Source organism: Strix aluco, chromosome 21 (assembly GCF_031877795.1).
Source record: "Strix aluco isolate bStrAlu1 chromosome 21, bStrAlu1.hap1, whole genome shotgun sequence".
NCBI lineage: Eukaryota > Metazoa > Chordata > Aves > Strigiformes > Strigidae > Strix > Strix aluco.
Genome location: NC_133951.1, coordinates 14,886,041 through 14,899,031, shown reverse-complemented (window position 1 = coordinate 14,899,031; position 12,991 = coordinate 14,886,041). Strand labels below are relative to the sequence as shown.

General features: G+C 42.9%; 1 protein-coding gene across 1 annotated transcript in view; it reads left to right on the top strand.

Moving 5' to 3' along the window:
* Positions 1-12,991, top strand: part of FASN (fatty acid synthase) — a 44,547-nt gene that overhangs the window by 10,268 nt on the left and 21,288 nt on the right. Inside the window, exons 7-21 of the mRNA XM_074846841.1 lie at positions 589-704; positions 963-1,097; positions 3,806-4,265; positions 4,618-4,805; positions 5,566-5,755; positions 7,167-7,261; positions 7,673-7,807; positions 8,113-8,316; positions 9,867-9,982; positions 10,446-10,621; positions 10,985-11,176; positions 11,462-11,542; positions 11,637-11,822; positions 12,163-12,342; positions 12,563-12,766. Of these exons, the coding sequence (XP_074702942.1) occupies positions 589-704; positions 963-1,097; positions 3,806-4,265; positions 4,618-4,805; positions 5,566-5,755; positions 7,167-7,261; positions 7,673-7,807; positions 8,113-8,316; positions 9,867-9,982; positions 10,446-10,621; positions 10,985-11,176; positions 11,462-11,542; positions 11,637-11,822; positions 12,163-12,342; positions 12,563-12,766 (2,658 nt within the window). The remainder of the gene's footprint in view (positions 1-588; positions 705-962; positions 1,098-3,805; positions 4,266-4,617; positions 4,806-5,565; positions 5,756-7,166; positions 7,262-7,672; positions 7,808-8,112; positions 8,317-9,866; positions 9,983-10,445; positions 10,622-10,984; positions 11,177-11,461; positions 11,543-11,636; positions 11,823-12,162; positions 12,343-12,562; positions 12,767-12,991) is intronic.

The window sequence follows — 12,991 nt, the reverse complement described above, 5'->3', positions numbered from 1 at the left end:
TAAACGGGCTGTTGTGGGGTTCTTCTTTAGAGGTGTGAAGGTTTTTTATTGTTGGGTTTTTTTTTCCTTTTCCCATTTTGGTAATGGAAAGTTCATGACCCTATTTTGTAAAGAAGTTGAATGAGACAAGTGGTGGTTTCTACTGTACAAAGTAACAGGAACGTCCTGTTGCTAGTTTAGCCTTCCTCAGGACATGTCTGCAGTAACTTCTGCACTGACAGTAGAAATATAGGTGGTGTTATGACTGTGAGGCTTTTTCCCTAATGCTGTCCCACTTCTCCCACTCTCACAGTTATGGAGACATGAAGTTTCACATGTTCTGCTTGATCTAGACATCTCCTAGCGTTCTGTTAACCAGTATCTTTCCACACTAGTCTAACTCATTGCTTTAGGTCCATTTCTGGTTCCTCTGCTCTTCTTCCAGCGAACCTGACTTATTATATTTGGTGCTCATTGGTGTAAGTCCTGAAAAAGTCTCTCTTTGGTTTTTTTTTTAATCTGGTAGCCCCAAGCAGTTGAAAGGGTGCTAAAAATCAGAACAGAAAGCATCCGATAGGAGAGAGGAATTGATGGCAATTTTGGTCCTAGGTGTGACATTCCCATCTGGAGAGATGCAGCAGAAGCTGGTCAGCTCTTTGTACAGAGAATGTGGTATCACACCTGGAGAAGTGGAGTATCTTGAAGCTCATGGGACAGGTACCAAGGTCAGCATGGCCCCTTTGGGTTTAGAGCGCTTTCTTTTCCCTTATTTTCTTACCTTGGATCAGTTGCCACACTCTTCCATCAAATTACTCTTTGTTTTTACAAAATTAACCATATTTCTCCCTTCTACCAGTTATTAGAATATGTTCTGCTTCACCACTTCTGGATTTTTGCCCGAACATCTTAATCATTCACGTTTCTCTCTTGTGGTGTGTTTTGGAAGCGCTAGCTAGTAGCCATTCTGATTCTCTTCCTACTAGGTTGGAGATCCACAGGAAGTAAATGGCATTGTAAAAGTCTTCTGTCAATGTGAGCGAGAGCCACTGTTGATTGGGTCAACCAAGTCAAACATGGGTCATCCAGAGCCTGCCTCTGGGCTTGCTGCATTAGCCAAGGTAATGGGTGGCTTGAGAAGGAAAACTGGGGGAGGTGGGGAGCACAACAGTGTGTGGGTGTTTTAATGTTTGTTTGGTTTAAGGAAACTTTGCACTGATCCAGGATAAGATGTTCACTGGTAATGAGAAGAACTCAGGTTAACTCATTAACTATCTACTACTTGCTTCACCTGCAAATACTCTTAAAAGCTCAGGTGGCTACTCTGCAAGCTGGACAGGAATGCCCAGGTGGTCCTCTGCTGTGTGCTTTAGTTTCCCTTTCGTACTGAATTCTACAGGAGCGTAACTCTGCTCAGAATAAAGTCTTTGGGGTCACTTTATTGACTATCCTTACACTGGACCTTCCAATAGAATTCTGCTGTAAGTCATTGAGGTGTGTACATGGAGAGGGATTTAAATGTTTGGAGCAATTGGAAATAACCAAAGATAAGTGGCAGTGCAGGCTTTCAGTGCCAAAAGAGTAGCTGATCCTTCTGGCTGTTTGTCAGGGATGTATCATCTCTTCCTCTTCTCTCTTATGTTAGCAAGAAGCCAGGCAAGTTCTTTGGGATGAGGCTACTAGCTTGAATAACTGGTTGTCTTAGCAACCAGCCTACTAACTACTGCTGTAGGCAGACAATCATCTATTGGCTCTGGCTGCTAAACTGCTTAGCAGAGAGCTAGCTAATGTTCACACTTGGTGGTAAGCCTATTACTGACAGCCTTAGAGCCACGCAGATTGAAGTCACGTACACTCACTGCTAGAATTTTAGACTCTTTAAAGTGTTTGTTGTGACCTGAATATATACAACTTGCTGTGAATAGCCTCATCTGAAAATAAATCATGGAGACGGCAGTGTCTGTGTCTCTGCAGAGGAAAGCTTTACTTTCTTTAGCAACTCTGTCTCTCAGACTGACGACACCTTCATAGGAGGAATGATAACTGAGTCATAAAACAAACCTTTCCATCCATACTGTGTTGTACATTATAAACAGTTTTAGTGCAGTTCTGCTGTGATCTGCCAGGACAGGATCATAACTTTGAGGTCTGTGTTTCTTAGAGGATGCAGAACTGCAAAGACAAGGGCCACAGTTTCTTTTTGAAGACTTCTCTGACACCAGGTTTTCTCACTCTCTTTCTGTCAGTTTTCTCACTTAATTTTGTATTGGAACTTATAGCTGCAGATGAGAGCCCGTGGCACCCATCATGCCTGCTAGAATATCTTTTTGCTATGCTTTTGTTCAGTTGTGCTAGGTCTCGTTCCCAGGTCTGGCGTCTTGAAAGCACCTGAAGCTTTGGAAGGATATTGGAAGGTCTGTGTCTGTTCATGATTCTTTGAAAGTTGGTCAGCACTTGGTATATTAAGATTTGGAAGTTAATCAGAATAGCAGATCAGGCGTCCTTGACACCAAGCCAGAAACTATATGAAGCCCACTGTCTCTTAGATGTTAACTGCCTCAGGAAGTCTGCAGTTTCTGTAAATTTTTTCTTTTGGAATTCCATAAAATGCTCTTATATGTGAGATGTCAGCTGGGAAAATAGATCTTGAAAATACCTGATTTCAGACTTGAAGAGAATCCATTAGTTATCTGGATAGGTAAGAAAGAAACAAGGGTTTGCCAAGGCCACTTTAGTTAAATTCTGTTAAGGGAGGGAAAACCCACCTGCACCTTTGAACTACTCAGCCTGTCTAATTACTTGCTGTACAGCAAAGAGAAAGCTTCTTGGTGGTCCTGGTGTACGCTCACTGTACTGTACTCTCAAACTCGTATGGAAACCGTGGCAGACTTAAACGTACAAATATGTATGCTGTGTAAAGCAACAGCAGGTTCATACTTAGACTGCAACTTCAGACATGCTGACTGGAGTTTATATGGTGCATTTATGCTGGTTGTTCTCCCAGGTAGGCTGCCATGTCTGATAGTCAACTCTGAAGAACAGTTCCCAAACATTATCTGTTTCTCTGACCATTGTGGGGTGATGAAGGAACTGCCAAACATACAGAGCACAGAGTGTTTCGCAGCTGACCTTGTAGTCTCTGATTTGCTGGACTTGTGCCACAGAGGAGTATGGGCTTTGTGTCATGGGCTGTTTGTAGAGATGCCGCTGAGAGAAGGGACCTCTTGCTTTTTTCACACAGCTATTCTAACTCTTAATGCTGTTCTGTACTTCCCTTTGGCTCTGCCAGTTCTGACCAGTCTGCTGTTCCTGCATTTTTTGGATCAAGAAGACAACAAATTGGTGTAAAGCAGCAAGCAAACTCCTTTACTGGTACTTTAGTTTGGCTCTTTTGCAGCAAAGGCAGAAATGGGAGCATTTGTTGTGATAAGGAAGAGCACGTCTGGTGGTATGTGACTGGGGAGAGATAAAGTGGAGTGTGACAAAGGGACAGGATCTGAAAGGGGAGGAAAAGATGTGATGTTTTTAGTAGCCAGGCTGCTTTTCCACCAAGACTGGATGGCTTTTCAGTTAGGGTCTGGAAGCTAAACTTAAAGCTACCACCCTCACCCTCACTGCTGACTTCCTGCATGGACTTAAAATTTGCCTATGTGTGAAGTAGGCTACCTCAGTGACATCAGTAATGCTATTCTCTGAAGTGTCTCTTTATCCAAACATAGAGAGCTGCTTTAGTGTATGATACATGGTCATTTATAGTAAAACAATAACAACGAAAGAATGTTTTGCAATAGAAAATGTGGAGCACAAAACACTCTTTTTTTCCTTTCAGGTCATTCTCTCTCTGGAACATGGGCTGTGGGCTCCAAATCTTCATTTCAATACCCCAAATCCAGATATTCCTGGCTTACAAGATGGGTCTTTGGAGGTAGTTTGTAAACCGATGCCAGTGAAAGGTGGCCTTGTCAGTATCAACTCTTTTGGCTTTGGAGGTGCTAATGCTCATGTCATTCTGAGGCCAAATGAGAACAAACGCCAGCCTCTGGAGACTTGTAACATGCCACGACTGGTTCAAGTTTGTGGCAGAACCCAGGAAGCTGTGGAATTACTAATTCAAGAGAGCAGAAAACATGGAGAATGCAGCCCATTTGTAAGCCTGCTCAGTGATATCTCTGCAGTTCCTGTAACCTCCATGCCCTACAGGGGCTACACACTAGTTGGCACTGAGAGTGACATAAAAGAGGTTCAGCAAGTTCAAGCATCTGATAGACCGCTCTGGTACATCTGCTCAGGTAGGTGTGCAGCAGCAGGTCCGGGCTTCTGCATTCCTCTGTAGATCTGGGGCTTGAGCAATTGGCTTCTGTGCTCTAATGTTATTTTCCACTCTAGCATGAGGAAATATCTTGCAGCCCTGTGATATGTCTAGGAGACTCAGATTTCCTGTATTTTATCTGATCCTTCCAACTTTGCTGTCTTCTGATGATAGCAAAGTCCAGGAAAATAAAAAGCAGTGCCTCATTTAGAGGATGTTAGAAACATACAATGTTTTGCTCTTAGATACAATTCTTTCACTGCCACAGCAAGTGTGGGATCTCCTTTTATGGAGCATTACTAAAGCTCACTTTCTCCTTGCCTGTCCTACAGGCATGGGAACACAGTGGAAAGGCATGGGCCTGAGCCTTATGAAGTTGGATTTGTTTCGCCGGTCTATATTGCGCTCGGACGAGGCTTTGAAGGACACGGGACTAAAGGTCTCAGACCTGCTTCTGCAAGCAGATGAGAACACTTTCGATGACACTATCCATGCATTCGTTGGACTAGCTGCTATTCAGGTAAGACTCAAATGACTGGTGGAGGGGGTCATGGACCCAGTCCACATAAGCATGCTCTGCTAGTGTGTCTGTCCAGTAACACTTTATGCCAATTAATGGAAGCTTGTTTTGTGTAATCAGCAAACGGCAGCTGTTAGAAATATCTCTCTGATAGAAGGGGCTATGTTGCGCCCTTGACAGTTTTGGGCTCTGCCACTTGCAAGATGCTTGGACAAATACTGATCTAAACTGATTTGCATGTTTATCTGTGTGTGTATGTGGGGCAGTTCCTCCTTTTAAGAGACTAAGGAATGTCTTTTACGTAAACACTTGTGGAACAACGAAGGTTCCATGGAATGCCTTCTACGACTCGTTCTGCAGATTAACTAAGTGATGCTAAATGAAGTCTTTTTTTCATCCTGAGGGTCAACATGGGATTCATTGTCTGTTAATAAACTAGAGGCGGAACTTTTAAAGTGATCTGGAAAGCTGGTCTTGCCTCTTTGTTCAGACATGCTCTGGGCAGCCTCCTGTTGTTGGAAATAGCTTCCTAGTGGAAAGCTACATGGTGAAGAGGCCCAAACAGTTCTGGAGTTGCCTAACAATTCTTGGGACTGCTTTGAAATGAGGCTGGAGCTGCAGTTGTGGGCGGAGAAAAAAAGAAGTGAACCCAAGAAGAATGTCTACCAAAAAGCCATTTTGTAATATATTCACTACTGCTGTGTGCCTTTGAGGTCTGACAGCATGCCAGAGTAATCACTAATCCTACTTTTCCTTGCAGATTGCCCAGATTGATATGCTGAAGGCTGCAGGTCTGCAACCTGATGGGATTTTGGGCCACTCAGTAGGAGAACTAGCTTGTGGCTATGCAGATAACTCCTTAAGTCATGAAGAAGCCATTCTTGCCGCGTATTGGCGGGGACGATGTGTTAAAGAGGCCAAATTACCCGCAGGAGGAATGGCTGCTGTTGGTAGGTATACCCTTACCAAAAGAGCGATACAGGAAAATACATCTGATCTCTGTTGTATGGCATTAGGATAAAATTGGGCTCTGAAATGTGTTGGTGGAGACAATCATGTCTGTAAAATTTTGGCTACTGTTTCCTCTTCTTTTTCTTCTGATGTAGAACAGATTATTAAATATTGAAGCTGATATAATGGTAGTAATCTCTGACCTGGAATACATCAGAATTTTGCTAATCCATCCAAAGCTAAGTGGAAATGGAGAGATTTATTGACAGGTGACCAATGATAGAGGCCTGATAAATAATCTCCTTGAAAAGAGGGGTGAAAATCTGAGGCACTGGGGTTTTTGGCTCTTGATATAAATAGGGGGAGTTTTTGTGGTTTTTTTTTTAAAGAGATATTTCTGATTGTCTGGAAGAGTAATGAGATGTGAAATCAGTAAGCCACTATTATGTAGTGGGCAACTGGCTAGTGGAATTTAATGCCATTAGAACTTACTTGGGCCTAATAGCACTTAGGAAGAAGCTTTCTCCTGAGCAAGCTTTGCTTGGTGTTTCTGTAAGTCATACAGTTTTGCCCACTATTGGGTGAAATTTTGAGCTTTGGACCCAGCAGTTTTAATTCGTGATGGGGCTTCATGGTGACTTACGTGTTTGAAATTATTATTGGTAGCATTGTTGTTCTTGTGTTTCTTACTGTTGGACACAGTGGTCAATTAAAAACTGAAACACTTAAGAGGAAAGCTGTTGCAGGTCTAATGCAGTATGTTTGACTAGATCACTTTTTACAATCCTAGACTTCTTTTAACTAATGCTACAAAGGACTACCTACTTAATTTAGCTTTTTTTCCTTGATACTAAATACATGACACTTATCACAACTTATCTTGGAGTGCTGCATAATATGTTTCTTGTAATCTGATGTTGAGTTCAGGTTCTTCCTGTGACTTGTATTCATGTAATATATGACCAGGTGCTGCATGTGTTAAACTAGTTTAAGCAGCTAGAGTTGTTGATTTCTATGGGTATTTTGTGGGTCTTGGTTTCTGTGAGTCAAGCTCACGTGTTCTCTCCTGTTCTAGCTCAGATTGCTAAGGTCAAGGTGAGACAACCAATTCTGTAGCTTCTTTGACTCCATCCCTTAATGAGATGGTGCAAAGATTATCAGTCCTTTGTTCTTGTGCTCAATATCACAGTGACAAATGTTATGTTAAAGCCCTGAAATAAATATCTTTTAACTTTTGCATAATCACTTTTGGGGAAAGGGGGGGAATGTCCATCTTTCTCTTAAGAATCCTTCCCAGTTTTGCAAAATACTGAATTAAGCGCAGTAATTGTGCAGTTGACGTTCCCTCCCCTTAGGAGGCTCACTGCTGGAAACACTTGTGTTGTCCTGAGGTCTTCCTTCCTTCTGCAGGTCTGACATGGGAGGAATGTAAGCAACACTGTCCCCCGAATGTGGTACCGGCCTGTCACAACTCTGAAGATACTGTCACTATTTCGGGGCCTCTGGTGAGCAAGGAACTGATACGGTGCTTATTAGAGTTGTGAGTGGGACCTGTGAAGTTCTGGTTTGAAGAAAGTGTGAAGCTGAGTTAAAGCTCAGCTGCTTGCAAAGAGGACCTTGATTAAAGTGGTGGGAGGGGACATGGTGCTTTGTATAAACTTAAACACTCAAATGTTCTGTGAGAGGAAGTGATGTTAGTGCCTCAGTAAGCTGGTAATAAAAGATCTCTTGTGCTGAATATTCTTACAGCCACGGGCGTAATGAGTGATAAATGGTAAGACTGAGAAGGGCAATAACCTCTCCCCAGATACGTCTCCCCCTTAAGTGGCAAGTGATGAAGGGCATGGCAGGGGCGAGTACAGTGAGTCAGATTCCAAATACTTTTATTTTTAGTTCACTTGTATTCCTCTTCTTAGGACTCTGTGAATGAGTTTGTAGCCAAACTGAAAAAGGATGGTGTGTTCGCAAAGGAGGTGCGCAGTGCCGGGGTCGCGTTTCATTCTTATTACATGGCATCTATCGCTCCAGTGCTGCTCAGTGCCCTGAAAAAGGTAATATTGCCAAACTATGGCTCGCGTGGCTTATGCTCAGGCCCCTGGATTTGAGTGCAGGTGATGTTGAGTTTAGGGGGGTTCCTTTCTTTAGGAGGAGAAGGAAGTCTCCTGAAGAGCATGTAGACCAGACCTCTGTGAGACCTAAGGTTTGAAGTCTTATGGCCTCAAGCATAAGGATGTCCTGAGCAATCAAGCTGAGAAAAATGGCCTGTGAAAAGGAGGGGCTGCTTGCTTTTGCCTGTCTTGTTGTTATCTATGACATGTAACTCTTCCTCCCATCCCTCTTCCTTGTCTGTCTGTAGGTCATTCCACACCCTAAACCTCGTTCAGCACGATGGATCAGTACATCTATCCCTGAATCCCAGTGGCAGAGTGATCTGGCTAGGAATTCCTCTGCAGAGTATCATGTGAACAACCTAGTGAGCCCAGTGCTGTTCCATGAAGGTCTGAAGCATGTTCCAGAGAACGCTGTTGTAGTAGAGATTGCTCCACATGCTCTTTTACAGGTATTGTATTTGACTCTGTCAGTATGATATGCTGCTGCAGGAAGGAAGCTGAGGGTCTGAGGACTAGCCTTCCCACCCCTTAGTTCTGAGAACGCTTTCTCCCTCCAGTACTTTTGAGTCTCTCCCAGTTTTAACATTTTCTTAATGGATTTTTTTGTGGGGATTTTGGTGTCTTTTTTTTATTGGTTTGGCTTTTGGGGGGGGGGGGGGTGATGTATGTTAATATTTTTCTAAAAATTAAATCCCAACACACTACCACTTCCCCATCCAGACGTTCACATTGTTGCCTTTATTCATCGCCATGCGTTTCAGATAACTGATTTCGTTGTTTGGATCTAATGGAGAGTGTGTGTGAAATTGGGGTGGGGGAGAAATGCAAGACTAATGCCTTCTCTGTGAAAAATCTGTTATCACCATCTGTACAATGAATTTGGTTTGAGGTTCTTGTCTTAGAAGGTGGTGGCTGGTAGTGGTGTTTTCCCCTCTTCTCCTAGACCAAGTAGTCTGAGACCCCAGGAGCTTGCTTTCTTCATAAACTCCTTTTCCCTAATGATCAGATGATTATTCCTTTCTCCCCGCCCTGTAAGAATTGATCTTTGTGGGATTAGCTCCATAGTAGAGGATGCAAAACATGAAGTACATTAGGATGCACTCGCTCCACAAGATCAGTGCTGTGGTCATCTGCCTGTCCCTTGAGTCTCAAGGACTGGTCTTTTTTATGTGGTCTGTGGTGTGCAAGAGGAGGAAAGTCTTAAGAAGAATCAGTTACTTGTGAATCGAGCTTAGTAGTTATACAGTGTTTCTGAGTTCCAACCCAGCATATATTTATTATGTTGTGTTAGTCTTATTTATGCTTTGAAAGTGACTGGAAGGGAGAATCGGAGCAGAGCTTTTAAATTAGACAGATATTTTTCTCTATAAAAAGATTATATGCTTCATGTTAAAATCATTGTACAATTCTGTACTCTAGTGCAAGTGACTAAAGACTTCATCAGAAGACTTCTGGGTTTAAAAATGTTCTGGTTTTCTCTTTCCTCCCTTCCTTATCTTATTTAAAGACTGTGGGATCAAATTGAAGAGAAGATACAAGTTGGGTCAGATGTTCAAGGCTGCATTTTTTGGTTTTAATAGCTGTTGCTTGAAAAATGCCCTAGGATGCTTCAGACTAAAAAGGACTGCTCCTGGGAGTAAGGGCCTAAGCTGGGGGATGGGGGAGCGTGAGTGGGAGGCTTGAGAGGGTGATCTTGCAGTTCTTGAAGCACAGCTTTTGATTCCACTTGACAGTCTGGTCAGGAAAGGGACATTTGTGTTTTGGCAGGATTTCATGAATATTACATAGGTTCTGCTTTACTAAATGTGTGACTTCTTGGATTGCTGGAAGGGTATTGTGCTGCTCTTCCTCTTCCCTGTTGAAATGGTGTGCATTCTAGGACCTAGCACAGAACTCTTGGCACAGAAACAGAAGTGGTTTGAGATCTATAGAGAAAAATTCAGAGACAAAGTAATGAGTAATGACTTCCACCAGTGATTTATGGACTCTACTTGACCAGGCTATCTTGAGGAGATCTTTGAAACCAACTTGCACCATTCTACCTTTGATGAAGAAAGAGCACAAAAATAATTTGGAGTTCTTCCTAACACAGACTGGAAAGATTCATTTAACTGGGTAAGGAGACTAAGGGAGGAGGGTGAGTGGGGTATCTGTTAGAAGAGAATTCAAGTCTCTTCTCTAGCATGCATGTCTTCGCAAGGATTGAAATACTCCTTTGACAGACCTGGGAAAAAATGGGGTTTACATCGGTACTTTTCATGTTTAACATGCTCACTTACGAAGTGTTGCCTTGGGTTAGAGACTGCTTGGGCTGGGAAGGTGCCTTTTAAAGAGGAGTCCCATTTTAGAAACCTAGGAACCTGGAGCTAGCTCTTGGAAGGGAACTTTGCATCTTGTAGACTGTTAGGATTACAAATTTGGCTGCAGTAAGTGTTCATGGTACTCCTGGAGAAATCTCAGACATGGAGCCCAGGATCAATTGCTGTCTGACCTCCAAGTATTATGGTGAATTTTTTTTTACCATCTTTTTTCTCCCCTGCCATCCTCCCCATTGTCTTGATCCTTTCTGTCTTCCTAGGATAAATGTGCTTGGAAATAACTTGTTCCCACTTGTGGAATACCCTGTCCCAGTGGGAACACCCCTTATTTCTCCATACATCAAATGGGACCACAGCCAGGACTGGGATGTTCCAAAAGCTGAAGACTTCCCAGCAGGTTCCAAAGGCTCTGCATCTGCTTCAGTCTACAATATTGGTGTGTTTGCCTGTTTGGGGTTTTTTGATTGTTTCCTGCTTTACCTCTGCATTTCTTTTGTAAAACTAGGAAAAAGATACTCAAAGCAGCATCCTTGAAGCCATTTTCTGAAGCTTAATTTTTGTTTTGGATTGAAAAAGACTGGATTTGCTTCTGAAATGGGATGAAAGAATATGAACAGAGCAGGAAACTGTCTTGATTCAGACTCCGTAGTTCTAAGAGCTGCCTATTGCCAGACAGGATAGTTGGGGAAACCACTAGAACCTCTTACAGCTGTTGAGGGGAAAAGACCTCTTTAATAGGGTGTTTTAATGATTTTTTTTTTTTAATTTTTTTTTTATTCTGCTCTTTATTCTTTGACAGACGTGGGTCCTGACTCTCCTGACCACTACTTGATTGGTCACTGCATTGATGGCAGAGTCCTGTACCCAGCAACAGGGTACCTAGTGCTGGCTTGGCGAACTCTGGCACGGTCTCTTGGCATGGCTATGGAGCAAACAGCTGTTATGTTTGAAGAAGTCACAATTCATCAGGCAACTATCCTTCCCAAAAAGGGTGAGTGAGGAGTGCTGGTACAACTGCAAAACTGTGTAATGAAGATGAAGGGAGTGGGATGAAAGAAATGCAAGGGGAAAGTGAGGAGGAACACAGGAGAAAGGATATAAAGAAGAGTGCAACATGACTGTATGAATTCACATTGTTCAGTCAAGTAGCACGTTATGGTCATCTTTATTACATGTTGTGTGCAGTGAGCCTGGAGATAGTGAAGGAGAAAGTTCTGCTTGAGGATGGTAGCCATGAATGACCTCACAGTCCTGTCTTCCTCAATGTTTCTTTCAGGATCGGTACAGCTGGAAGTAAGACTCATGCCTGCTTCCCACTGCTTTGAGGTGTCAGGGAATGGGAATCTGTCTGTGAGTGGTAAGTGAAGGAAGCGTAAGTGTATGCACTGTACTACTAAAATCCATTATTTATGGACACTGATGATTCTTATTCCTGCTACTGTGCCCATCAGGGAAGATTTCGCTCCTAGAAAACACGGCTCTGAAGAACTTCCATAACCAGCAAGTTGACTTTCAGACTCAAGTAGACATGAGCTCAAAGTCTGGCCTCTTGAAAGAAGATGTTTACCAAGAGCTGCATCTGCGTGGATATAATTATGGACCAACTTTCCAGGGCGTTCTGGAATGCAACAGTGAAGGTGAACTTAGTTTCTGTAGAAGAATGATGAGCATGGTTATTGTAATGATGAATATTTGATCTTTTAAATCCATTTGTATTAACAGTCCACCTGACTCTCTTTTGTGTCGTAATTAAAAAAAAAAATTTAAATTTAAATAGAAAAAATTGTGTGATACTAGAGAACAGCCAAGAGTTCTGACAGAGCATTGGGAAAGCTGTTATCTCCAATGTAGAACTGACTATTGGAGTTTACAGGGGAAGCTGGGTACATACAACAGACTTTGCATTTGATAATCAGTGACTTCCGGCATCTGCTGAATGGCAAAATCACAGTGGGGCTTCTCCTTCCTCTTCTGCAGCAAGCACAGGAAAAGTTCTGTGGAATGGGAACTGGGTGACCTTCCTTGACACCCTGCTACACGTGATAATCTTAGGTGAGACTGGGCGCAGTCTACGCTTACCCACCAGGATTCGCTCAGTGTGTATTGACCCAGTGCTGCATCAAGAGCAGGTGTGCCAATACCAGGACAATGTAGAAGGTATCGTCTTTCATGTTTGGGCTTTTGCTAGTTGCTTTGACTTGTGTGTGAATGAATGTATGAGTTCCTAAGACACAGGGTGGACTTTGAGGGGCCCCTCTTAGTCTCCAACCTATTCTGCAGCTCTGTAACAGTCTGATATAGTACCATTCATCTGAGCACCTTGAATAAAATACTTGTAGTGTTTGATGCAAATTTACGTTTCTTTCCTGTCTTTCAGCTTTTGATGTTGTTGTGGACCACTGTCTTAATAGCCTTAAAGCAGGAGGTGTTCAGATCAATGGTCTTCATGCTTCCGTGGCACCACGACGACAACAGGAACGGATCCCTCCCACCCTGGAAAAATTCTGCTTTGTGCCCTACACTGAGACTGACTGTTTGTCTTCCAGTGTCCATCTTCATTCCTATCTGGAGCACTGCAAAGGTGGGATTGGTTTCTTGTCACACTAGGGGAATCTCCAGCCTGACAGAAATGTCTGAGAGCAGGTGTTCATACTACTTCAGAACATCTGAGAAATAAAGTGTTGGTCTCTGTAGAAAACTTCAGCAGGAGTCCTGTCTGTATGCTTGCTAGAAGCTAAAAGCTTCTTCTGCCTGAGGTATCTCTAGAATGTGGGTAGAAGTAAAGCCATGGAGAGGGGCATCTACC